Source organism: Pseudophryne corroboree, chromosome 4, assembly GCF_028390025.1.
Source record: "Pseudophryne corroboree isolate aPseCor3 chromosome 4, aPseCor3.hap2, whole genome shotgun sequence".
Classification (NCBI taxonomy): Eukaryota; Metazoa; Chordata; class Amphibia; order Anura; family Myobatrachidae; genus Pseudophryne; species Pseudophryne corroboree.
In genome coordinates this window covers 131622065-131647024 of record NC_086447.1, presented here as the reverse complement: position 1 = coordinate 131647024, position 24960 = coordinate 131622065, and the positions used below count along the sequence as shown (strand labels likewise).

At 48.4% G+C, this 24960-nt stretch overlaps 1 protein-coding gene and 1 long non-coding RNA gene across 4 annotated transcripts in view; one reads left to right on the top strand and one right to left on the bottom strand.

The window, feature by feature from the left end:
- The window catches only part of IAH1 (isoamyl acetate hydrolyzing esterase 1 (putative)), a 207222-nt gene that overhangs the window by 124800 nt on the left and 57462 nt on the right, over positions 1 to 24960 (bottom strand). The window contains exons 1-2 of one of the 3 annotated variants that reach the window (XM_063915440.1): positions 14628 to 14734; positions 11272 to 11340 (exon numbers count right to left, since the gene is read on the bottom strand). In XM_063915440.1, the coding sequence (XP_063771510.1) occupies positions 11272 to 11319 (48 nt within the window). In that variant the 5' untranslated portion in view covers positions 11320 to 11340; positions 14628 to 14734. Of the gene's footprint in view, positions 1 to 11271; positions 11341 to 12106; positions 12125 to 14627; positions 14735 to 24960 lie in introns of those variants that run through there. The other 2 variants (XM_063915441.1, XM_063915442.1) reach the window with 2 other exon arrangements.
- LOC134909045 (uncharacterized) overlaps positions 13573 to 24960 on the top strand; it is a 40229-nt gene continuing 28841 nt past the window's right edge. The window contains exons 1-2 of the long non-coding RNA XR_010175835.1: positions 13573 to 13657; positions 17661 to 17792. This is a non-coding gene — a long non-coding RNA (uncharacterized LOC134909045). The remainder of the gene's footprint in view (positions 13658 to 17660; positions 17793 to 24960) is intronic.

The window sequence follows — 24960 nt, the reverse complement described above, 5'->3', positions numbered from 1 at the left end:
ACGTGAGATATTTCAGATCCACGGTTTTTAGTGGTTCAAACCAAAGTGATTTTAAGAAACTCAACACCACGTTGAGATCCCAAGGTGCCACAGGGGGCACAAACGGAGGCTGAATATGCAGCACTCCCTTTACAAAAGTCTGAACTTCAGGTACTGAAGCTAGTTCTTTTTGAAAGAAAATCGACAGAGCCGAGATCTGTACCTTAATGGAGCCCAGTTTTAGGCCCATATTCACTCCTGCTTGCAGGAAATGCAGAAATCGACCTAGTTGAAATTCCGCTGTTGGGGCCTTTTTGGCCTCACACCATGCAACATACTTCCGCCATATGCGGTGATAATGATTTGCTGTAACCTCTTTCCTAGCTTTAATAAGCGTAGGAATGACTTCCTCCGGACTGCCCTTTTCCTTCAGGATCCGGCGTTCAACCGCCATGCCGTCAAACGCAGCCGCGGTAAGTTTTGGAACAGACAGGGCCCCTGCTGCCGCAGGTCCTGTCTGAGCGGCAGAGGCCATGGGTCCTCTGATATAATTTTTTTGAAGTTCTGGGTACCAAGCTCTTCTTGGCCAATCCGGAACCACGAGTATCGTTCTTACTCCTCGCCTTCTTATTATTATTCTCAATACCTTTGGTATGAGGGGCAGAGGAGGGAACACATAAAACGACTGGTACACCCACGGTGTTACCAGAGCGTCCACAACTATCGCCTGAGGGTCCCTTGACCTGGCGCAATATCTTTTATAGCTTTTTGTTGAGGCGGGACGCCATCATGTCCACCTGTGGCCTTTCCCAAAGGTGTACAATCCTTTGGAAGACTTCTGGATGAAGTCCCCACTCTCCCGGGTGGAGGTCGTGTCTGCTGAGAAGATCAGCTTCCCAGTTGTCCACTCCGGGAATGAACACTGTTGACAGTGCTAACACATGATTTTCCGCCCATCGGAGAATCCTTGTGGCTTTTTGCCATCGCCATCCTGCTTCTTGTGTCGCCCTGTTGGTTTACATGGGCGACCGCCGTGATGTTGTCTGATTGGATCAGTACCGGCTGGTTTTGAAGCAGAGGTCTTGCCTGTGTAGAGAAGTCACCTGACTTGACCAAAGTCCTTGGAATTTTCTTCCCTGTGTTACTGCCCCCAGCCTCAAAGGCTGGCCTCCATGGTCACTAGGACCTAGTCCAGTATGTCGAACCTGCGGCCCTCCTTAAGATGGGCACTCTGCAGCCACCATTTTAGAGATACCCTGGTCCTTGGAGACAGGGTTATCAGCCGATGCATTTGAAGATGCGATACGGACCACTTGTCCAACAGGTCCCACTGAAAAATTCTTGCATGGAACCTGCCGAATGGGATTGCTTCGTAGGAAGCTACCCTTATTCCCAGGATTCGCGTGCAATGATGCACCGATACCTGTTTTGGCTTCAGGAGGTCTCTGACTAGAGATGACAGCTCCTTGGCTTTCTCCTCCCGGAGAAACACTTATTTCTGGTCTGTGTCCAGAACCATCCCCAGGAACAGTAGACGTGTCATAGGAACCAGCTGTGACTTTGGACTGTTTAGAATCCAACTCTGCTGTTGTAGCACTTTCCAAAATAGTGCTACCCCGACTAGCAACTGCTCCTTGGACCTCGCCCTTATAAGGAGATTGTCCAAGTACGGGATAATTAAAAACTCCCTTTTCGAAGGAGTATCATCATTTCGGCCATTACCCCGGTAAACACCCTCGGTGCCTTGTACAGTCCTGTCTGGACTTGGTAATGGTAATCCTGTACCACAAATCTGAGGTACTTCTGGCGAGGATGGTAAATGGGGACATGCAGGTAAGCATCCTTGATGTCCTGGGATACCATGTAATCCCCCTCGTCCAGGCTTGCAATAACCGCCCCGAGCGATTCCATCTTGAACTTGAATTTTTTTATGTAGGTGTTCAAGGATTTTAATATAAATGGGTCACACCGAACCATGCGGTTTCGGTACCCCAACCCGTGTAAAATAGTAACCCCGTCCTTGTTGAAGTAGGGGCACTTGAGTATTACCTGTTGGGAATACTGCTTATTAATTGCCTTTAGTACAGCCTCCCTGCCTGAGGGAGTTGTCGGCAAGCCATAATCTAGGAAACGGCTGGGGGGAGATATCTCGAATTCCAGCTTGTACCCCTGACATACTTCTTGAAAGAAACAGGGATCCACCTGTGAGCGAGCCCACTTATCTCTGAAATTTTTTAGACGGCCCCCCACCGTACCTGGCTACACCTGTGGAGCCCCCGCGTCATGCTGTGGGCTCAGAGGAAGCGAGAGAAGAATTTTGAATCTGGGAGCAGGCTGACTGGTGCAGCTTTTTCCCTCTTCCCTTGTCTCTGTACAGAAGGGAAACGCCTTTGACCCGCTTGCTTTTCTGAAGCCGAAAGGACTGTACCTGATACAGTGCTTTCTTAGTCTGTGAGGAAACCCGAGGTAAAAATATTTCTTCCCAGCTGTGGCTGTGGATACGAGGTCCCAGAGACCATCCCCAAATAATTCCTCACCCTTATAAGGCAGAATCCTTTTAAAGTCAGCATCACCTGTCCCGTGACAGGTCTCTAATACCCTCCTGACAGAATGGACATTACATTCATTTTGGATGCCAGCCGGCAAAATATCCCTCTGTGCATCCCTCATATATAAGACGACGTCTTTAATATGTTCTCATGTTTGACAGGGTCACCGACCACGCTGCAGCAGCACGATCTGCAGATCTCCGTCTAGTACCTGAGTGTGTAAATACAGACTTCAGGACATCCTCCTGTCTTTTATCAACAGGTACCTTCAAGTGGCCATTCCTAAAACGGCAGTGCCACCTTTTTTGACAACCGTGTGAGCGCCTTATCCACCCTAGGGGATATCTCCCAGCGTAACTTATCCTCCTGGCGGGAAAGGGTACGCCATCAGTAACTTTTTAGAAATTACCAGTTTCTAAACGGGGGAAACCACGCTTTTCACACACTTCATTTATTCATCTGATGGGGGAACAAAACACTGCCTGTTTTTCTCCCCAAACCTAAAAACCCATTTATAGAGGTGCTTGGGTTAATGTCAGAAATGTGTAACACTTTTTTATTGCCGGGATCAAGTCACGGATGTTCCTAGTGGATTGTGTATATGTCTCAACCTTGTCGACACTGGAGTCAGACTCCGTGTCGACATCTGTGTCTGCCATCTGAGAGAGCGGGCGTTTTTGAGCCCCTGATGGCCTTTGAGACGCCTGGGCAGGCGCGGGCTGAGAAGCCGGCTGTCCCACAGCTGTTACGTCATCCATCCTTTTATGTAAGGAGTTGACACTGTCGGTTAATACCTTTTACCTATCCATCCACTCTGGTGTCGGCCCCACAGGGGGCTACATCACATATATCGGCCTCTGCTCCGTCACCATATAAGCCTCCTCATTCAACATGTCGACACAGCCGTACCGACACACCGCAGACACACAGGGAATGCTCTAAATGAGGACAGGACCCACAAAAGCCCTTTGGGGGGACAGAGTGAGAGTATGCCAGCACACACCAGAGCGCTATATAATGCAGGGACTAACTGAGTTATGTCCCCTATAGCTGCTTTTTTTATATAATGTATACTGCGCCTAAATTAAATGCCCCCCCTCTCTTTTTTAACCCTTTTCTGTGTTGTAAACTGCAGGGGAGAGCTAGGGAGCTTCCCTCCAACGGAGCTGTGAGGGAAAATGGCGCCAGTGTGCTTGAGGGAGATAGCTCCGCCCCTTTTCCGCTGCCTATTCTCCCGCTTTTTTATGGAATCTGGCAGGGGTATTTACCTCATATATAGCCCCTGGGGCTATATATTGAGGTATTTTTGCCAGCCAAGGTGTTTTTATTGCTGCCTCAGGGCGCCCCCCCCCCAGCGTCCTGCACCCTCAGTGACCGGAGTGTGAAGTGTGTGAGAGGAGCAATGGCGCACAGCTGCAGTGCTGTGCGCTACCTTGGTGGAGACTGAGTCTTCATGCCGCCGATTTTCCGGACCATCTTCTTGCTTCTGGCTCTGTAAGGGGGACGGCGGCGCGGCTCCGGGACCGAACACCAAGGACTGGGCCTGCGGTCGATCCCTCTGGAGCTAATGGTATCCAGTACCCTAAGAAGCCCAATCCGGCTGCAAGCAGGCGAGTTCGCTTCTTCTCCCCTTAGTCCCTCGCTGCAGTGAGCCTGTTGCCAGCAGGTCTCACTGAAAATAAAAAAACCTAAGTCTATTTCTTTCTAAGAGCTCAGGAGAGCCCCTAGTGTGCATCCAACCTCGGCCGGGCACGAAATCTAACTGAGGCTTGGAGGAGGGTCATAGTGGGAGGAGCCAGTGCACACCAGGTAGTCTAAGATCTTTCTAGAGTGCCCAGCCTCCTTCGGAGCCCGCTATTCCCCATGGTCCTTACGGAGTTCCCAGCATCCACTAGGACGTCAGAGAAAATGTATTTATTTACAGCAGACAACAATGGTGAGGCTTGTTCACACTTCATATTTTTTAGTCACCATTGGTAGATACAATTGTGGTAAAATTTGCTCCTTTATGTACATTTAAAATTTGAAGCAATCCAGATGTTTATCACAAACATTGTATCTGAGAGTTACATCCGTTAATTTGAAATTGCCCATAGTAAGACTAGTAACAACAGGCAACTAAACAATTCAAGTACTCAGAAATAGAACAAAAACAGGCAGAAAAATCGCAGCAACCGTACTAATAGGTGAGACAGAGGAAGTCAGACAACCTGGCATCACAAGACTGAGGTATAGGACAGGGAGGCAGGTAGGCAGTGATGTGAAGCAAGATGGCTGCTCAGTGTCTGGGAGTGAGGCGGAGAGAGGAGCCTTTGGCAGGCAGCCTAGGACAGGGTACCGCCAAGGGAAGGAGTAGGAGAGAATAGGGAAGGCCCCTTTCCCATCTGGCTGACCCCAGGGACCTGTTGCTCTGTAATGGCGCCCCATTGCAGTACATATCCCTGGTGGTATAGTGATTGCCAGACCCCGGATTACCTGTTCCCAACTGTGGCCGTGGATGCCCCTACTGTCTGTCTGTAGGAGGTGACCTGCTTGCCAGTGCGTTGGATGCCGGAATAGGGTGATGCAGCGGTCAGCAGGAGCGTGTGTGACGCTTACCACTGGCTGCTCATAGTGAAAGTAAAAAGAAAAAAGAAAAAGAAGTTAAAAGCAGGCTGCTTTAGTCAGCCCAAAAAAACCATAACCAGCTCCTTGGACACCAAAGAAAAAACTGGCTTCCCTGGCCTGGGGTCTGGGTATAGGGGAGGAGGAGTCTGTGCTGCCTCCAACAAAAATGTTAACTCTTTGGTACTGGTTCCTGAGCTCCACTCTATATCCACGGTCTCCAGTGTCCCCCATTAATGACAGAAAAAATAGTATTTTATATACCTACCGGTAAATCCTTTTCTTGTAGTCCGTAGAGGATGCTGGGGTCCATTTTAGTGCCATGGTGTATAGACGGGTCCACTAGGAGCCACTGGCACTTTAAGAGTTTACTAGTGTGGGCTGGCTCCTCCCTCTATGCCCCTCCTACCAGACTTAGTCAAGAAACTGTGCCCGAGGAGACAGACATACTTTCAGAAGAAATACACAGATAGTGGTGAGATTCACACCAGCACACACAGAACAAAAGGAAATCCAAGCTAACCAACATGAAATGATTCAGCAACGGCTGAAACAACAATACTTAAAGTAACTGTGCAGGAAACACGAAGCACTTGGCGGGCGCCCAGCATCCTCTACGGACTACGAGAAAATGATTTACTGGTAGGTATATAAAATCCTATTTTTTCTTACGTCCTAGACATGCTGGGGTCCATTTTAGTACCATGGGGATGTACCAAAGCTCCCAGTACGGGGGGGAGAGTGCTGAGGTTACTGCAGAACAGATTGGCCTCTGAGGACCTAAAGTTTGGTCAAAGTATCGAACTTGTAGAACTTAGCAAACGTGTTCGACCCTGACCAAGTAGCTGCTCGGCAAAGTTGAATAGCCGAGACACCCTGGGCAGCCGCCCAGGAAGAACCCACTTTATGGGTAGAGTGGGCCTGGACAGATTTTGGAATCGGCAAACTCGCTATAGAATAAGCATGCTGGATAGTAAGCCTGATCCAGCGAGAAATTGACTGCTTAGAAGCAGGACACCCAATCCGGTTGGGATCATAAAGGACAAATAGTGCTTCCGACTTCCTGTGATGAGTAGTTCTCTTCACATATATTTTCATCCAAGGCCTTTGAGGTAATCGAGGTGTCAGTAGCCACTGGCACCACAATAGGTTGGTTAATATGAAAAGCCGATACAACCTTTGGAAGAAATTGCTGACGCGTTCTGACCTCAGCTCTATCCTCATGGAAAATCAAGTAGGGACTCGTGTGCGACAATGCCCCGCATTCTGACACACGTCGAGCAGATGCCAATGCCAACAGTGTGACCGCCTTCCAAGTAAGAAACTTCAAGTCTACCTCCTGTAAAGGTTCAAACCAATCCGATTGCAGGAACTGCAGGACTACATTAAGATCCCAAGGTGCCATGGGAGGCACAAAGGGTGGTTGGATGTGCGGAAACCCCTTTCAAGAATGTCTGAACCTCAGGAAGAGCAGCCGATTGTTTCTGGAAGAAAATGGATGAAATCTGGACTTTTATGGAGCCCAAGCGTAGGCCCACATCCACACCTGCTTGCAGAAAAAGGAGAAAATGACCTAGTTGAAAATCCACTGTTGGAAATTTCTTGGATACACACCAAGACACATTTTTCCAAATCCAATGGTAATGCTTAGACGTTACTCCCTTCCTAGCCTGGATCAGAGTAGGAATGACCTCATTCGGAATGCCCTTCTGAGCTAAGATCTGGCGTTTAACCTCCATGCTGTCAAACATAGCCGTGGTAAGTCTTAATAAGCGAACGGCCCCTGTTGAAGAAGGTCCTCACGAAGAGGAAGAGGCCTCGGATCCTCCAGCAGTAATTCCAGAAGATCCGCGTACCAAGCCCTTCTTAGCCAGTCCGGAGCAATGAGGATCGCTGGAACTCTTGCTCTTTTTATTATCTTCAGAATCCTTGGGATGAGTGGAAGTGGAGGAAACACATACACTGACCGGAATACCCACGGAGTTACCAGGGCGTCCACCGCCACTGCTTGTGGGTTTCGTGACCTGGAACAGTACCTCCAAAGCATCTTGTTGAGGCGAGAGGCCATCATGTGTATCTGAGGTACGCCCCAATGGCTTATTACCTCCGCGAATACCTCCGGGTGGAGGCCCCATTCTCCTGGATGGAGATCGTGTCTGCTAAAGAAGTCTGCTTCCCAGTTGTCCACTCCTTGAATGAAGATCGCCGACAGCGCCATCACGTGTCTTTCTGCCCAGAGGAGGATTCTTGTTACCTCTGACTTTGCAGCCCTGCTCTTCGTTCTGCCCTGCCTGTTTATGAAGGACACCGCTGTGACGTTGTCCGACTGAACCTGAATGGCTTGATGTTGCAGAAGATGAGCCGCTTGTAGAAGGCCGTTGTATATGGCCCTTAGTTCCCGAACGTTTATTGGAAGGAGAGATTCATGACTTGACCATCTTCCTTGGAAGTTTTCCCCTTGGGTGACTGCACCCCACCCTCTGAGACTTGATTCCATGGTTAGAAGGATCCAATTCTGAATCCCGAACCTGCGACCCTCGAGTAGGTGAGAAGTTTGGAGCCATCAGAGGAGAGAAATTCTGGCTTTCAGCGACAGGCGTATCCCCTGGTGCATGTGAAGATGCGAACCCGACCACTTGTTTAGGAGATCCAGCTGGAAGAACTGTGCATGGAATCTTCCATATTGTAGAGCCTCGTAGGAGGCCACCATTTTTCCCAGAGGCGAATGCACTGATGAACCGATACCCGGGCTGGCCTCAGAACATCCCGGACCATCGATTGGATCACTAACGCTTTCTCCACCGGTAGGAACACCCTCTGCACTGCCGTGTTGAGTATTATCCCCAGGAAGGGCAGTCTCCTGGTCTGCTTCAAATGTGACTTTGGAAAGTTCAGGATCCATCCATGATCCAGGAGTAGTTGAGTTGAGAGAGCAATACTCTGCAACAGTCTCTCCTTGGAAGATGCCTTTATCCAGGTACGGAATTATGTTCACTCCCTGCCTGCAGAGGAGGAGCATCATCTCTGCCATGACCTTGGTGAACACCCTCGGTGCTGTGGAGAGGCCAAATGGCAATCGTTGGAACTGATAGTGACAGTCCTGTAGTGCAGACCGTAGGTAAGCCTGATGGGGCGGCCAGATCGGAACGTGAAGGTACGCATCCTTGATATCCAGGATACTAAGAATTCCTCCTCCTCCAGACCTGAGATTACCGCTCGCAGAGACTCCATCTTGAATTTAAATACCCTCAAGTAGGTGTTCAATGACGTTAGGTTCAATATAGGCCGTACCGAACCGTCCGGTTTCGGTACCACAAACAGGTTTGAGTAATAACCTTTGTGTGTTAGGTGAGGTGGAACTGGAACAATGACACTTGTCTGCACAAACTTTTGAATGGCTTCCTGTAGGATATCCCTTTCTGTCAGCAAAGCAGGAAAGCCTGATTTGAAGAATCGGTGAGGTGGGAGTTCCTGAAACTCCTGTCTGTACCCCTGGGTAACAATATCTTTTACCCAGGGGTCAAGGCAGGATGACGCGCAGATGTGACTGAAGTCTTTTAGTCTCGCTCCCACCTGCCCGATCTCCAGGCTGGGAGGTCCACTGTCATGCTGAAGATTTGGAGGAAGCAGAACCAGGTTTCTGTTCCTGTGAACCTGGTGGTGCAGGTTTTCTGGATTTTCCCCGACCTCCTCTAAAGAAGGTGGGGTGGGGGGGGCTTTGGATTTTTTACATTTTGCTGTCCGAAAGGACTGCAGTGTAGGCGTAGGATAAGATTTCCGAGCCGATGCAGTTGCGGATGGAAGAAAGGTCGACTTATCCGCAGTTGCCGTGGATATCCATGCATCCAGTGAGTCCGCAAACAGGGCCTGACCTGTGAAGGGTAGGTTCTCCACACTTTTTTTGGATTCTGCATCCGCAGCCCATTGGCATAGCCAGAGTCCTCTGCGTGCCGACACTGCCATGGCTGTAGCCCTTGTGTTAAGTAGGCCAATGTCCTTCATGGCCTCCACCATGAAACCCGCAGAATCCTGTATGTGACGTAAAAACAAATCAATGTCACTCCTATCCATACTACCTAATTTCTCTAGTAATGTGCCTGACCACTTTACTATGGCTTTAGAAATCCATGCACATGCAATAGTGGGTCTTAAAGCCACGCCTGTAGCAGTGTATAGTGATTTGAGCGTAGTCTCAATCTTGCGGTCAGACGACTCCTTTAAGGCGGTTGAACCGGGGACAGGTAAAACCACCTTTTTAGACAACCTAGATACAGAAGCGTCTACTATAGGTGGGTTTTCCCACTTCTTTCTGTCCTCTTCAGGGAAAGTTAAAGCAATGAGAATTCTTTTAGGGATCTGGAATTTTTTCTCTGGGTTTTCCCAGGATTTTTCAAACAACTCCTTAGAAGCAGGGAAAGTAAGAGAGGATTTCTTATTTACGGTAAAATAGGTCTCCTCTTCCTGTTCAGGTACCTTCTCAGTAATGTGCAAAACCTCCCTAATGGCTTCAATCATTAGTTGCACCCCCTTAGCAAGGGATGCATCCCCCCCCCCTTCCCGCCAGATTTCCCCATCGCCGTCTCCTGTATCAGAGTCAGCTTGTATTATCTGGGTAAGTGCACGTTTTTGCGGGTATGTAGGTGGGGTTTTTGACGAAGTAGTGGGGGCTGAATACTGTAAACCCTCCACAGAGCTCCTCAAAAACTGCGTCTCTTTCTCAGCATGTGACATCTTTGCTGAAATCTGGGATATCATTCCCCTTTAAGAATACACCCAAGGAGGTTCGGATTCAGAAGGCTGAGAAAGCATATTGCAGTCCTGAGTACATGGAATAGACTCCTTAGGAGAAGATAAACACTCTACAGCACAGGACAGAGTCCCAGAGTCCTTAGACATGGTAATGTGGGAAACACACAGGAAAATAGAATCTTATTAATTCTAATCTATATGCGCTGCAACTTTTCTTTCTTGCTTGTTTGATTTTTAATCTAATAGGGGTGAGTAGCCCTATGTTGCTGGCAGCATATTGATTAGGAGTGACAGAGCGCCAGATTCAGCATTTTGTTGTTTGGTCTTCCTCCCAGAGTACCTTCAGAGAGAGAGAGTCACAGACTATAAGGAGCCAGCCACACAGCACCCCTGTAGGTAGTTATGATAAATGTCCCCCCCCCCCCCGCTGTCTATAACACCCTGGTACAGCAGAGGTATTGCTGGAGTTATGTGGAGTGCAGCACTGCCTGTCAGAAACTCTTCTTTCTGATCTGCAGGGAGAAAATAGCGCTGGTGAATGCTGGATCCACTCTGAAGAGGAAGCCCCGCCCCCTGTAATGGAGCGCGGCATCCCGCACTAATTCTTTATACTGGCCGGAGGATTTTTAGTTTTAACGGCGGGATTAGCCCCTGTTAACGATGGGACCAGTGTAGGGTTAAAGTGCTGGTTCAGGACGCCCCTCCAGCGTCTACATGTGTTATGTTGCTCAGCCTTCCAGGAGCACAGCCTGTCAGAGCTGCGCTCCAACCCGTGTGCCGCCATAGCCACCGGCGACCCGCTAACCGGGACGCTGGCGTTGTATTAACCACTCTTCTATCTTCTGGATCTGTTAGGGGCCGGTGGCCGTGCTGCGGGAGTGAGCGGTCGCCTCGTGGGCTTGCGATCATCACCCTCAGGAGCTCAGTGTCCGGTCAGCGGAGTAGAGAACAATTACTTCTCCATTAAGTTGGTTCTTTCTCCCCAACCCCCTAAGTTCCATGAATCAGCGCGGCTGTTGCCAGCAGCCTCCCTGTAAAACAACAAACTCTAAAAAAAAATAAAACTAAGAAAACTCTTAGGGGCTCCCCTAGCTGTGACCGGCTCCTCCAGGCACATTTTCTAAACTGAGTCTGGTAGGAGGGGCATAGAGGGAGGAGCCAGCCCACACTATTAAACTTTTAGAGTACCAGTGGCTCCTAGTGGACCCGTCTATACCCCATGGTACTAAAATGGACCCCAGCATCCTCTAGGATGTAAGAGAAACAATGGGTGCCCGCTGCCAGAAAAATTTCATATCACCCTATTTAAAGTGACAAGCAATATGCAATTACGGGACGCCCATAAAACAATTGAATTCCCCCCTTTGATTGTTGAGGGAAACATAATCACCTGAGTGATTGAATCTCCAAAGAGGATAACGAGGGGCCAGGAAACCATCTTGATAATTACAGGGGAAATCTAAAACAGAAAATGCAGATTACCGAAGGTCATATAACTTCTAATGATGATAATATAAAAGAGTTAATTATAGAACAGAGAAGTCTTAAGAAGGTACATAGTGGATCCACTGAGAACCATTACCACCGCAGGACTCAATCCATTCTCCGGATCTTCCACAGTTTGCTCTACTGTGCAGAGGAAAACAGACCTATCTGTTGGCTTTCATCATGAAATGGGAGGAGCTATTCTATAGCACTCTACATTGGGACTTTCAGTGGGGTGCTATTTGTGGTGGGGGCAGTTTGTTAAAAAGTTCCTCGTAGTCTAGACGCCTATTTTAGGAGTTGATCTTCTATATTTCAGTGTCCGTGTTATTTGCTATACATAATACTGTATGTATGAGGCCGTCCGTTATGGAGATTAGTAATTTAAAACTTTATTTTAAATTATTAGAATTCTAAATTATAACATGCAACTGGTTAAATGACATCTAAAATCTAATTGGTTACTATGGGCAACGCCTCCATTTGTCCCCCCTTAATGCAGGCTGGTGTTCCACAGACCAACCAGATATCTGAGCAGATGGCACAGAACAAATTATATTGTGTGATACAGCTATACTGAGTGTATCACACCGCTTAGTGCATAGAGTACGTCAATTTGCAGTTTACAGCAAATCTGTTTTTGCAAATGTCATTCTGCATTACAGCCATAATTTAACATGCACATTTTCTAATTTCCTTATATATTTTAAATGTAATTTACGCTGAATACTTCATTGTACCTTGTGTGCTTTAGGCTGTTCTCTTACGTGTCACCTGTTCACACCTCTCCATGAGTCAGACGTATCCCAGGCAACTATAAACATTCAATTCACTTGGAACTGGGATCCGCCAGAAAGTTGGGGGTAGGGGTTCTTAACCGTGGGCACATGTCCACATCGCACTTGGGGTGTGACAGAATATCTTGGGTGGAAGTACCTAGCCTTTCTGAAGTTCTAGGTAACCCAAACCCAATAAAAAGAACCCTGCATTGCTGTATGGACACAAGTCCCAATAGTCTGGCCTCTCAGAAAATCAAGACTGTCCTATCTGAATAAGGACAATTAGGAGGGTAATATATGGATGGCCATCGGTACATCCCCCATCAATGGTTGCCATCGATGGTTATAAAATATGCGATCAACTACCATTGATGGTTCCTGGTATCGAATAGCCACGTATGCGCAGAAGAGGCTTTGCTGGAGAACATCTCTGCGAGCAATAGGTACCTCTGTGCATGTGTGGCGTAGCTCCACCGGCGGCTGGCTGCACACAGTGTCACACTGAGTAATAGACACGGTGGCCAGGGAGAGGGGGGACGGGGGCAGGGAGAGGCTGGACGAGGGCGGGGCTGTTGAATGCTGCCTAACAGCTAAGTATGAGTGACTATGCAGCCACTCTGCCTTCCCTTCCCCGTTACTGTATCAACTCAAGTGCTGAAGTGACAAGGAAGGATTCATCACCGTATGGGGGTGAGCAGGAACTAGAAGATGGTCTACCTAGTGACATGTCAGCACGCAGCGGCGCTGCCCGGCAGCATAAGACAGTAATAACTAAGTGTTGTGGGCAAGAGCCGGTAGGTGTGGTCCATCTGGCCAAGGCAGTATGTATCTACCACTGACTCCAAACACACCCCACAATCGATGCCGGAACACTATCTGATTACCCACCATTGATGGTGAAAGTATTAGATACTGGTAAAAAAACCATTGATGATTTAGAATCATCAATGGGTCGATGGCCATCCCCTTACCTCCCAACATGACCCTCTCCAGGAGGGACAAAATACTCTCTTTCTGGACATTCCTCTTAATGTATGATTGCCATCACCTGTGCTGAACAAGTGAATTGGATAAGAAAGGTGTTTCAGCACAGGTGATGGCAATCCTAAATTAAGAGGGAAGTCCAGGAGCAGAGCATTCTGTCCCTCCTGGAGAGGGTCATGTTGGGAGGTATGTATCCCTAGGGTAATTACCAGGCTGTCTGATCCCAAAACATTGCTTCAGAATGGCTACAGGAACTTCTGCTTCATCAACAGCTGTTTTAGATAACACCTAAGGCAGTGGTTCCCAAATTAAGTCCTCGAGGCACCCCAACAGTCCAGGTTCTAAGGATAGCCATACTTGAGAACAGGTGGTTTAATTTGTACATCAGTCCATTTGATTTAACCATCTGTGCTGAAGCAAGGATATCCTTAAAACCTAGATTGTTAGGGTGCCTTGAGGATCAAGTTTGGGAACCACTAACCTAAGCCTGGATACACACTTGACAGATATAACCTGTGGCCAATCAAGGTAAGTGTATACACTTACTAATCAGCTGTTCATTGTGTCTGTCCCTATCACGCAGATGGGCGGGCATTTGAATGTGCCAACCAAGCTGTGATGTCGCACCCCCTCAACAAGTGTACAGGAGGTTGGTAGACTGCCCATACACAGCCAGATGGACCGATATATCTGCAGATATATCGACCATCGGATGTGCTGCACAGCCAGCGCAATATGTCTGAGAACGTCATGATATATCAGCCATGTGTACCCAGCTTTAGGCATTATGACAGACAGTACAGTTGTATATCTGTTCTTTTTCTACCCCAGAAAGCTGGGGTATATTCACTAAAACGTCTAAAAGCGGAAAAGTAAAACTGTAGCCTATAGCAACCAGTTTCTAGCTAGCAATTAGCACACTCTAGAAAATGATAGCTAGAATATGACTGGTTGCTATTGGCAACACCTCTACTTTTCCCATAGCCTCCAACATTTTACAAATAAAAAAAAACAGTACAAATTAGAAAAGGGGGCGTGGCATTGGGTAAACAATATTAAATATTATGGTCTATTCATAAAGCAGTGGAGAAGTGAGCAAGTGGAGAAGTTGCCTATGGCAACCAATTAGCATCAATGTAACATTTATCAAGAGCATGCTATAAAATTACATGTAGCAGCTGATTGGTTGCCATGGACAACTTCTCCTATTGGCTCACTTCTTCGCTCTTTTCACTGCTTCACGCATAGACATGTGAAAATGATGTATTAAGAGGGATCTTTTAAGCTTATTGGTCTATTCATTCAGATTAAATAGTAAGTAATATAATATATACACTTGGGACTTCCAGTGGGTCTTCCCAGATCATGGAAACCTGCAAAGCCAAACTCTCGTTATATTGGAACTAGTTTTAAAAAATTACTTTTCATTCACAGATGAATCGAACTGCTGTAAAATCCCATAGAGTACAGTATGTATAATGTAAGTTGCAACACTCACGCTTTGTACAGCTGACAAGGAAACAGTCCCGGCTATGAGAGGGGGAGGAGGAGGAGAAGATCAGGTCATGAGACCAAATTTCCTTCTTGCTAAACCCCTCCCTTCCCATATTGCACATTACTACAGCAGTAATATCCTCCATGTCTGCGTGCAACTGTGCACCCTCCTACTGCTTCAAATCAGCAGCACCTAGCGCCATCTAGTGGCAGACGCAGCTCTTCAGTGTTGTCAGGGGTTAGGTTTAAGCAGGCGATGGGGGACATTAATGGTGTGGGTGTGTATACTGTATGTATGTATATATATATATATATATATGTATATATATATATATATATATATATATATATATATATATATATATATATATATATATATATATATATATATATATATATATATATATATATACCACTGTGCAACCCGGCACTCACAGGGACAGCGACACCTTAGAATGACTGGCTGGGGTGCCCTCCTTGAGACCATGAATCCCAATGTAGCCAAAAGAAAGAGGCGGCACTCCCAGCGATTTTCAATAGTGCAAATACTTTATGGTCATAACATTATTAACATTTATGGTCATAACATTATTATAACGTTATGACCATAAAGTATTTGCACTATTGAAAATCGCTGGGAGTGCCGCCTCTTTCTTTTGGCTATATATATATATAATGCAGTTTTATATATCAAAGGAAAATGTTACTAATACCCAACTGTAATTTTTACCAAACGCGTGATGTTGGGAAATGGACTATACCTAAAATATAATGGGCACTATTTCTCTGTCTTATGCAGTTTGTTAATTTGTTTGTCCGTAGATTTTATTATTCAAGCTCACTGTCTGCACGTAAGTTTAGACTCCAGCCACAGGGATAAGAGCAGGATTTTGATACGATAACAACTTTGACGTTACATAAAATATCTCATTGCACCTAACCTGAAACGTTAAAAATCACAATGCGCTAACAAAAAAAAGGATTCTGGGGGTCATTCCGAGTTGATCGCTAGCAGAAAATGTTCGCTGTGCAGCGATGATGCAAAAAAACGGCACTTCTGCGCATGCGTATGTGGCACAATGCACACGCGCAACGTACTTTCACAACGGCCGATGTAGTTTCACACAAGGTCTAGCAAAGCTTTTCAGTCGCACTGCTTGCCGCAGAGTGATTGACATGAAGGGGGCGTTTCTGGGTGTCAACTGACAGGCGTGCCAGAAAAAACGCAGGCGTGGCTGGGCGAACGCAGGGCGTGTTTGTGACCTCAAAACAGGAACTGAACAGTCTGAAGTCATCTCAAGCGCTGAGTAGGTCTGAAGCTACTCTAAAACTGCACAAAATTATTTTGTAGCCGCTCTGCGATCCTTTCGTTCGCACTTCTGCTAAGCTAAAATACACTCCCATAGGGCGGCAGCATAGCGTTTGCACGGCTGCTAAAAACTGCTAGCGAGCGATCAACTCTGAATGACCCCCTCTGTTGGGCTGATGATGCATTGGTTTTGCGGCCGTACATTGGGGCTAATTCAGACCTGATCGCTGCTGGGCATTTTCACAGCGATTGGGTCTGAACTGCGCATGCACTGGCGCCGCATGCCAGACAGCCGACGGCTGTCTCAGCCCTGCGATCGCCTCTGCCTGATTGACAGGCAGAGGCGTTCGCTGGGTGGGAGAGGGCAGACCAGGCAATGCAGGCGTGCCCAGACCGTGCGGGGGGGCGGGCCCCTGCGGCTGTGTAACGTCACACGCAGCCGCTGCGACCCTCACAGCGACAGGTAGCTCCCTGCCAGCGCGCAGGAGCTGCACTGGTGGGGAGCTACTCTGCAAGTACAAAAGCATCACTGCCGTGCGATGCTTTTAGACTTGTGCGACGGGGCAGGGCCTGACATGCGGGGTGGACTAGCCCTGTGCTGGGCGTACCCCCGCATGATCGTAGATGTGCTAAATTTAGCACATCTACGGTCAGGTCTGAATTAGGCCCATTGTGTGCTTTCACACTGCACATAGGGGGTTATTCAGAGGGGATGCAGTTATGTGACCGGTGCTCAGGAGACCGCCGTCACAATACAGACGCCGGGAGGCTTCCATCTGAAAATCCCGCTGGTCACCATGTCCACAACACCCATAGAGTAAGAATAGAACCTGTAGCAAGCGCAGCGAGCCCGCAAAGGTCTTTGTTGCACTCATACGATATATCATTCTGGCGCGGGCTGAAACAATATGTCATACAAATCGTATAGTGTGTACACCCGATTGCGTGCTCACACATCTTACGATCTTATGTGCTGTGCGTCAGATGGGACGATGTACTGAACGACGACATGCAGTGATGATACACAGGAACGTGCAGTGTGTACAGAGTGCGATGTATTGCTTCATACCGTCGGCTGGGCACACATTGCATAGTGTATACCTAGCTTTAGGAGCTGATAATTTCTAGACATTAGTGTCTATTATCTGTTGTCTCCCCTTAGCTACAGCAGGTGGTGGTCTAGATTGCAGACAGTTTTAGGCCAAGGGAATAGCTCTAGAGACGGGTGTAGTATGGCTGACCGGCGGTCTCCTGACCGCCGGTCAGCTTACCGACGGTCTCCTGACCGCCGGTCAGCTTACCGACGCCGGGATCCCGGCAGCATACCGACGCCGGGATCCCGGCGGGGAGGGGCGAGTGCAGCAAGCCCCTTGCAGGCTCGCTGCGTTCGCCATGCTGCGGGCTCAGTGGCGACCTACGGTCGCCACGGGTTCTATTCCCACTCTATGGGTGTCGTGGACACCCACGAGTGGAAATAGTCCCTGTTGGTCGGCATGCCGACCATCGGGATAGTGGAGGTCGGAATGCTGGAGGAGGTCATGTGACCGTCGGTCTCCCGACCGTCGGTCACATGAATACCACCCCTAGAGACAGCCTCCTCTGGGCCACATTGTGAGTGTCCTGGCCAGGGGAAGACCTAACTTGGTGCTTTAAGATCTAGTTGCTAATTTCTCTTACCACATATACGAGCTAAGCTTAACTGTAATGTTCCATCTTTCCCCATTTTAGAACGGGATTTGGGCTGTCAAAATACAGACTCTGGGATCCCAACACAGCTAATGAAACCGATGCCAGAATCCAGAATGGGGTAAGAATCCTGGCACCGGAATCCCGATTGATCACTCACGGCACGCAGGACAGGTAAGCTGCAGTGGGGTGTGGGCTTAGGTTTAGGCTGCTGGACGAGGGTAAGGGTTAGGCTGCAGGTAGGGAGGTTAGGTTTAGGCCGTGGGGAGGAAAGTTTAGGGTAAGGCATCCCTGTGGAGGGTTAGGGTTAGGCAGCGGTGGAGGGGAGGGTTAGGTTTAGGCTGCGCAGGGGGGGGGGGGGGTAGGAGGGCATTGGGGGAAGGTAAGCATACTTACCATCCCCCTATCTGGATTTTGGTGGGATGCCACAGTCGGTATTCTGGCCACCGGCATCCCAACCCTGACATAAATAACCCAAACCTTTAGAACACTTGCTCCAGTTTAGTCCTCTTGTAGTTCATCAGACTGGTCTGTAATTAGTTATTAGGATGGTGGCTGATGTTTTGGAAAATGGAGACTGTGCTTCTCTGTTACCGCTGCAAAAAAAGATTTGAGCCCTGGGTGGCCATTCCCTTTGATGCTTTGTTTCTTCTCTTCCCAAAACCCACATTGGTAGACCCCTAACACTGCTTGAGTCTCATTGTTACCATGCTTGTCTTTCCAAAGATATTTCATCATTGTATAACATATCAATAACAGTGATATTACCCATTGCTACATAGCAAAGGATCAACTGGGAAGCAGATTTGGGTAGGCCACCAGATGAAGACCCATGGTTCCCAGTAAGGGTAATGGTGCCAGAATCCTTAATTTCACCCCAGGTCAAAGAAAACTCTTACACCATTTAATATAGGTTATATTTAATACCACCCAGATAGTCAGTACAACTACTCCTCAGTGTCAGGCTCTAGAACAGCATGGCTCTTGTAAATGAAATCACACTGTCACCCATCTCCTCAGTCTTTTCTCTTGGACTTAGCCATTGTAGACCTTGATATATTCTCTGATAGGTTCTCTGCTCAGATTTTAAATGCAGCTAGATGTTTAATAGCCAACTGTTGGGAAAATTGCACTTGGCTTCTATGGAAAAAAATCTCTACCTATATAACAAAACCCATAAATTCACTCAGATTTGGCATCTATGGTAAATGTACACTGAGACTTCATCCCAAAATGACCCTGTTAGTTGACTTTCGGAAGCTATTTTGTAGATTGTGGGGGTCATTCCGAGTTGATCGCTGCGCAGCGATCAGGCAAAAAAATCGGCACTTCTGCGCATGCTGCGCAATGCGCACGTGCGTCGTACTATTACAACGAACGAAGTAGTTTCACACAAGGTCTAGCGAAGCATTTCAGTCGCACTGCTGGCCGCAGAGTGATTGACATGAAGTGGGCGTTTCTGGGTGTCAACTGACCTTTTTCAGGGAGTGTTGAAAAAAACGCAGGTGTGCCAGGAAAAACGCAGGCGTGGCTGGCCGAACGCAGGGCGTGTTGGTGACGTCAAAACAGGAACTGAACAGTCTGAAGTGATCGCAAGCGCTGAGTAGGTCTGGAGCTAGGTCTGGGGTGGTGGGAGTAATGCCATAGCAGGGGAGACACTCTGTATGGGGTCCCCCTGCCATGACATTAATCTGCCCCCCCAAACTAGTCAGCCCAGGGCTGGAATTCCTGGGAAGTGGGGACCCCGAAAAATAAAAATGGAGTCCCCCACCCGTGCAACAACCAGCACTGGGCTGATAGCCCAGTGCTATGCCCCGCACCCCTGGTGGCGGTGGGTGCGGGGTTCATTGTTAAAATTATTCTTTACAGGTGGCCTACAGGTCCCAGCAAGCCTGCCCCAGCATGCTGGCACTTGGAGAACCACAAGTGCCAGCATGCCCGGACATAAATGGCCCGCTGGCACCTGTGGTCTACCTGTAAAGAATAGTAATATTGTTCTTTACAGGTGACCAACAGGTCCCAGAAAGCCTGCCCCAGCATGCTGGCACTTGGAGAACCACAAGTGCCAGCATGCCCGAACATAAATGGCCTGCTGCCACCTGTTGTCCACCTGTAAAGAAAATATTAAAATAAAAACACCACACAGTCTTAAAAAAAAAAAGTTTTATTGCACAGGGTCTTCACCTGGGGGTGGCGGCCTTTAAGCTCTTTTGCATGGCCGCCGCCTCCCCAGGGCTTCCGGCGTCTTCACCTGGGAGGGCGCCACCTCCCCAGGGCTTCCAGCGTCTTCCTCTGGCGTCTTCACCTGGGAGGCGGTGGCCTTAAAGCTCTTTTGCATGGCCGCCGCCTTCCCCAGGGCTTCCAGCGTCTTCACCTGGTGGGCGGTGGCTACTAAGCTCTTTTGCATAGCCGCCGCCCATCCAGGACTTCCACGGCATCTTCTCTTCAGGAGCTCTTCTCTGCTCCTCCTCCGCCGTCGGACTGACAGCCGCTCCCTCGCGCTGACTTATATAAGTCAGACGGAGGGGGCGGGGCGATGATGCAGCGAGGAGCCATCTTGAATTTAAAAAATGATGCTAAGGCGTCATTTTTTAAATTGGTACCGCTCCGTTGCCAAACTCTGCACCGCCGCCCGCACCCACGCCGCCCGCACCTCCGCCGCCTGCACTCCCGCCGCCCGCACCTCCGCCGCCGCCCGCACCTCTGCCGCGTCCACAGCAGTGATTGACAGCGGATCCAGTGACGGATCCGCTGGCCAATCACTGTGGCCTCACTGACAGGGGCGTGCTTTCATGGGTTGAAAGCACGTCCCTGTGTGAAAGCGGCACCTCTAATGGTGCCGCTTTCCCATGTTATTTCAATGAGTTTTTAATGCCCATTGCAAGGCCCCGCCCGCGCCCGCCCCCCGCTCCCCATACCTTTCCCTATCTGACAGGGAGGCACCACGATCGGTGCCTCCCAAACACATATTACACAATAGTAATGATTCGGATAATATAATGCAAATACTTATGACACAGAATATGTGTCATAAGTATCTTCTTTATATTATTTTAATCAGTAATGACAGAGGAGGCACTGCCTCCCCTGACTGCACGTCCCTGGCTAATTCATGTTTGTATGCAATAGCGATTATCACGCAATGGATCAATTATCAGTAGACTGCGCATGTATACATTATACGAATACATTAGAGACTGTACAAAGAAGGGCAACTAAAATGGTGCATGACCTACATCACAAAACATACACAGAAAGACTACAAAATCTCAATATGTATAGTTTGGAGCAGAGAAGGGAAAGGGGGGACATGATAGAAACTTTCAAATATATCAAGGGTTTTAACAAAGTCCACAAGGGAAACATTCTCCATATGAAGAGAAGCAATAGGACACGAGGACATGCACTGAGACTGAAGGGGGGGGGGGGAGGTTCAGGAGAAATATGAGGAAAATGTACTTCTCAGAAAGGGTAGTGGACAAGTGGAATAGCCTCCCATCAGAGGTGGTAGAGGCTAAGACAGTAGAGCAATTTAAACATGCATGGGATAGACATAAGGATATCCTTAGAAAGAAATAAGTATCAAATAAGTTTTGAGATAAAAATATGGTTAAAAAAAAGGGCAGACTAGATGGGCCAAAGTGGTTCTTATCTGCCGTCAAATTCTATGTTTCTATGTACTGTAATCACAATGCACATGCACGAAGTTGCTACTGCGATCACAATGAGAATTTAATTGAAGCCCAACCTCGACACTACCAACTACATACTGCTTGAGCGGCTTATCTACAACCGTCTCACCAGCTATCTATCTGACACTGGCATCCTAGATCTTCCCCAATCTGGTTTTTCCCACTTCATTACACTGAAACTGCCTTGGTCAAAGTCACCAATGACCTGCTTTCCGCTAAATCCAGGGGTCACTTCTCTCTGTAGTCTTCGACACCATGGATCATCTTCTCCTCCCCCATACTCTTCAGACCATTGGCCTCTCTAGCACCGACCATGCCTGGTTCACATCCTACCTCACCAACCGCTTCTTCTCTGTGTCTGCATCCAGCTCCACCTCATACTCTACTAACCTTCTCAGTGGTGTCCTGCAGGGCCCCCCACTCTTCTCCAGGTACACCTCTCACCTGGGAGAACTCATGAGTTCCTTTGGCCTCCAATACCACCTCTGTGTCGATGACATGCAGCTATACCTTTCCTCTCCCCCTCCATCTTCTAGGGTATACAGCTGCCTCTCTATCATCTCCTCCTGGATGTCTGAATGCTCTTTAAAGTTCATCATGGACAAAACCAAACTCAACAACTTCCTAGCCTAGCAGAGTCTCCCCCCCCCCCCCCCCCTTCCCAAATCACTTTATCAGTGTTTACAATACCATCATCTCCCCTGTTATCCAACTCCACTGCTTAGGTGTCACACTTGACTCCACCCTCCCCTTTGCCCCCCACTTTGAATCTCTGGCTCAATCGTGTTGGTTCTACTAAATGAAGTGATTATCCACTCACTAATCATTCCTTGGGTCATTCCCATCTCGCTGCCCTCCAATCTGTTCTCAACGCTACAGCTAGACTTATCCTCCTCTCCCGCCATATCACATCTGCCACTCCTCTCTGCCAAAACCTGCACTGGCTCCCATTCTCCTACAGAATCCTCTTCAAACTCCTTAACCTCACATAAAAGATCCTCTCTAACTCCACTGCTTCCTACATCTCCAACCTCATCTCCTTACATACTCCCTCGCTCCCGCCTACTCTGGTTGGCCAGTGACTGCCGTCTATCCTCTACCCTACTTACTGCATTTCATGCTCGAATCCAAGATTTCGCTCATGAAGCCCCCCTTCACTGGAACGAACTCCCTCGCTCTGTCAGGCTCTCCCTGACCCTGCATAGCTTCAAACATACACTGAAAACCCACCTGTTCATCAAAGCTTACTCTTTCACCACCTAACCTTGTCACCAGGTCACTCACCCCACCCTCCTACCTCGGCCAACTCTATCTCCCCTACTTCCTGCCCTCAGGCCCCCATCCACATGCTCGCACCTCATGTCATCTGTCTCCCCTTGATTGTAAGCTCCTAGGAGCAGGGTCCTCCTCTCTCCAGTTTTCACAGCCCTCTTCTCTAGCACTTCAATGCCTTCACATATTCAGTGGCCATTTAGCCCGGAAATCCCCTCACTCAGCCATTCATCTCTTCCAGCGGCTCTGCTGCTGCTAATTGTGCCATCACTGTTGGAGACAGGTTCCACCCTTTGTTAATTAGTTCTTTACTGAACTTGCTTTCCAGCCATATTGTGCAGTGAGACCTGTGGTGCTAATTGTTACTTGTGCTCTGTTTATGTTTTGGTTACAGTAATGTAATGTTCTGCTCTGTTTTCCATTTACTGTCCTACTGTTGCCATTTGAATGGCGCTGTGGACCACTTGTGGCACCTTATAAAGTGTAATAATAGTTATATTTCTCTAACGTCCTAAGTGGATGCTGGGGACTCCGTAAGGACCATGGGGATTAGCGGCTCCGCAGGAGACTGGGCACAACTACAAAGAAAGCTTTTAGACTACTGGTGTGCACTGGCTCCTCCCACTAAGACCCTCCTCCAGACCTCAGTTAGATTCTTGTGCCCGGCCGAGCTGGATGCACACTAGGGGCTCTCCTGAGCACCTAGAAAGAAAGTATATTTAGGTTTTTTATTTTCAGTGAGATCTGCTGGCAACAGACTCACTGCAGCGAGGGACTAAGGGGAGAAGAAGCGAACCTACCTAACAGGTGGTAGTTTGGGCTTCTTAGGCTACTGGACACCATTAGCTCCAGAGGGATCGACCGCAGGACCCGACCTTGGTGTTCGTTCCCGGAGCCGCGCCGCCGTCCCCCTTACAGAGCCAGAAGCACGAAGAAGGTCCGGAAAATCGGCGGCAGAAGACTTCAGTCTTCACCAAGGTAGCGCACAGCACTGCAGCTGTGCGCCATTGCTCCTCATGTACACCTCATACTTCGGTCACTGATGGGTGCAGGGCGCTGGGGGGGGGGGGGGGGGCGCCCTGAGGGCAATAGATAACACCTTGGCTGGCAAAATATACATCATATATAGTCCCAGAGGCTATATAGATGTAAAATTACCCCTGCCAGTATCACAGAAAAAGCGGGAGAAAGTCCGCCGAAAAGGGGGCGGGGCTTCTCCCTCAGCACACTGGCGCCATTTTTCCCTCACAGTTCCGCTGGAAGGAAGCTCCCTGGCTCTCCCCTGCAGTCTGAGAAAACTACAGAAGGGTAAAAAAGAGAGGGGGGGGCACTAAATTTAGGCGCAGTATAGATATATATATATGTAATATATATAAAAAAGCAGCTATAGGGAAAACACTCATTGATAGTGGGATCCCAGTGTTATATAGCGCTCTGGTGTGTGCTGGCATACTCTCTCTCTGTCTCCCCAAAGGGCTTTGTGGGGTCCTGTCCTCTGTCAGAGCATTCCCTGTGTGTTTTGCGGTGTGTCGGTACGGCTGCGTCGACATGTTTGATGAGTAGGCTTATGTGGAGGCGGAGCAGATGCCTGTAAATGTGATGTCACCCCCTGCGGGGTCGACACCTGAGTGGATGGTGCTGTGGAAGGAATTACGTGATAGTGTCGACTCCTTACATAAAAGGTTTGACGACATACCTAATGTGGGACAGCCGGCTTCTCAGCCTGTGCCTGCCCAGGCGTCTCAAAAACCATCAGGGGCTCTAAAACGCCCGCTACCTCAGATGGTTGACACAGATGTCGACACGGATACTGACTCCAGTGTCGACGACGAAGAGACTAATGTAACTTCCAGTAGGGACACACGTTACATGATTGAGGCAATTAAAAATGTGTTGCACATTTCTGATGTTACCCCCGGTACCACAAAAAAGGGTATAATGTTTGGAGAGAAAAAACTACCAGTAGCTTTTCCTCCATCTGAAGAGTTAAATGAAGTGTGTGAAGAAGCGTGGGCTTCCCCTGATAAAAAGATGGTAATTTCTAAGAGGTTACTAATGGCGTACCCTTTCCCGCCAGAGGATAGGTCACGCTGGGAAACATCCCCTAGGGTGGATAAAGCGCTCACACGCTTGTCGAAGAAGGTGGCACTACCGTCTCCGGATACGGCCGCCCTGAAGGAATCTGCTGATAGAAAGCAGGAGGCTATCCTGAAATCTATATATACACACACAGGTGTGATACTGAGGCCGGCTATAGCTTCAGCCTGGATGTGCAGCGCTGCTGCTGCGTGGTCAGATTCCCTGTCAGAAAATATAGATACCCTAGACAGGGACACTATTTTGCTGAACGTAGAGCATATAAAAGACGCACTTTTATA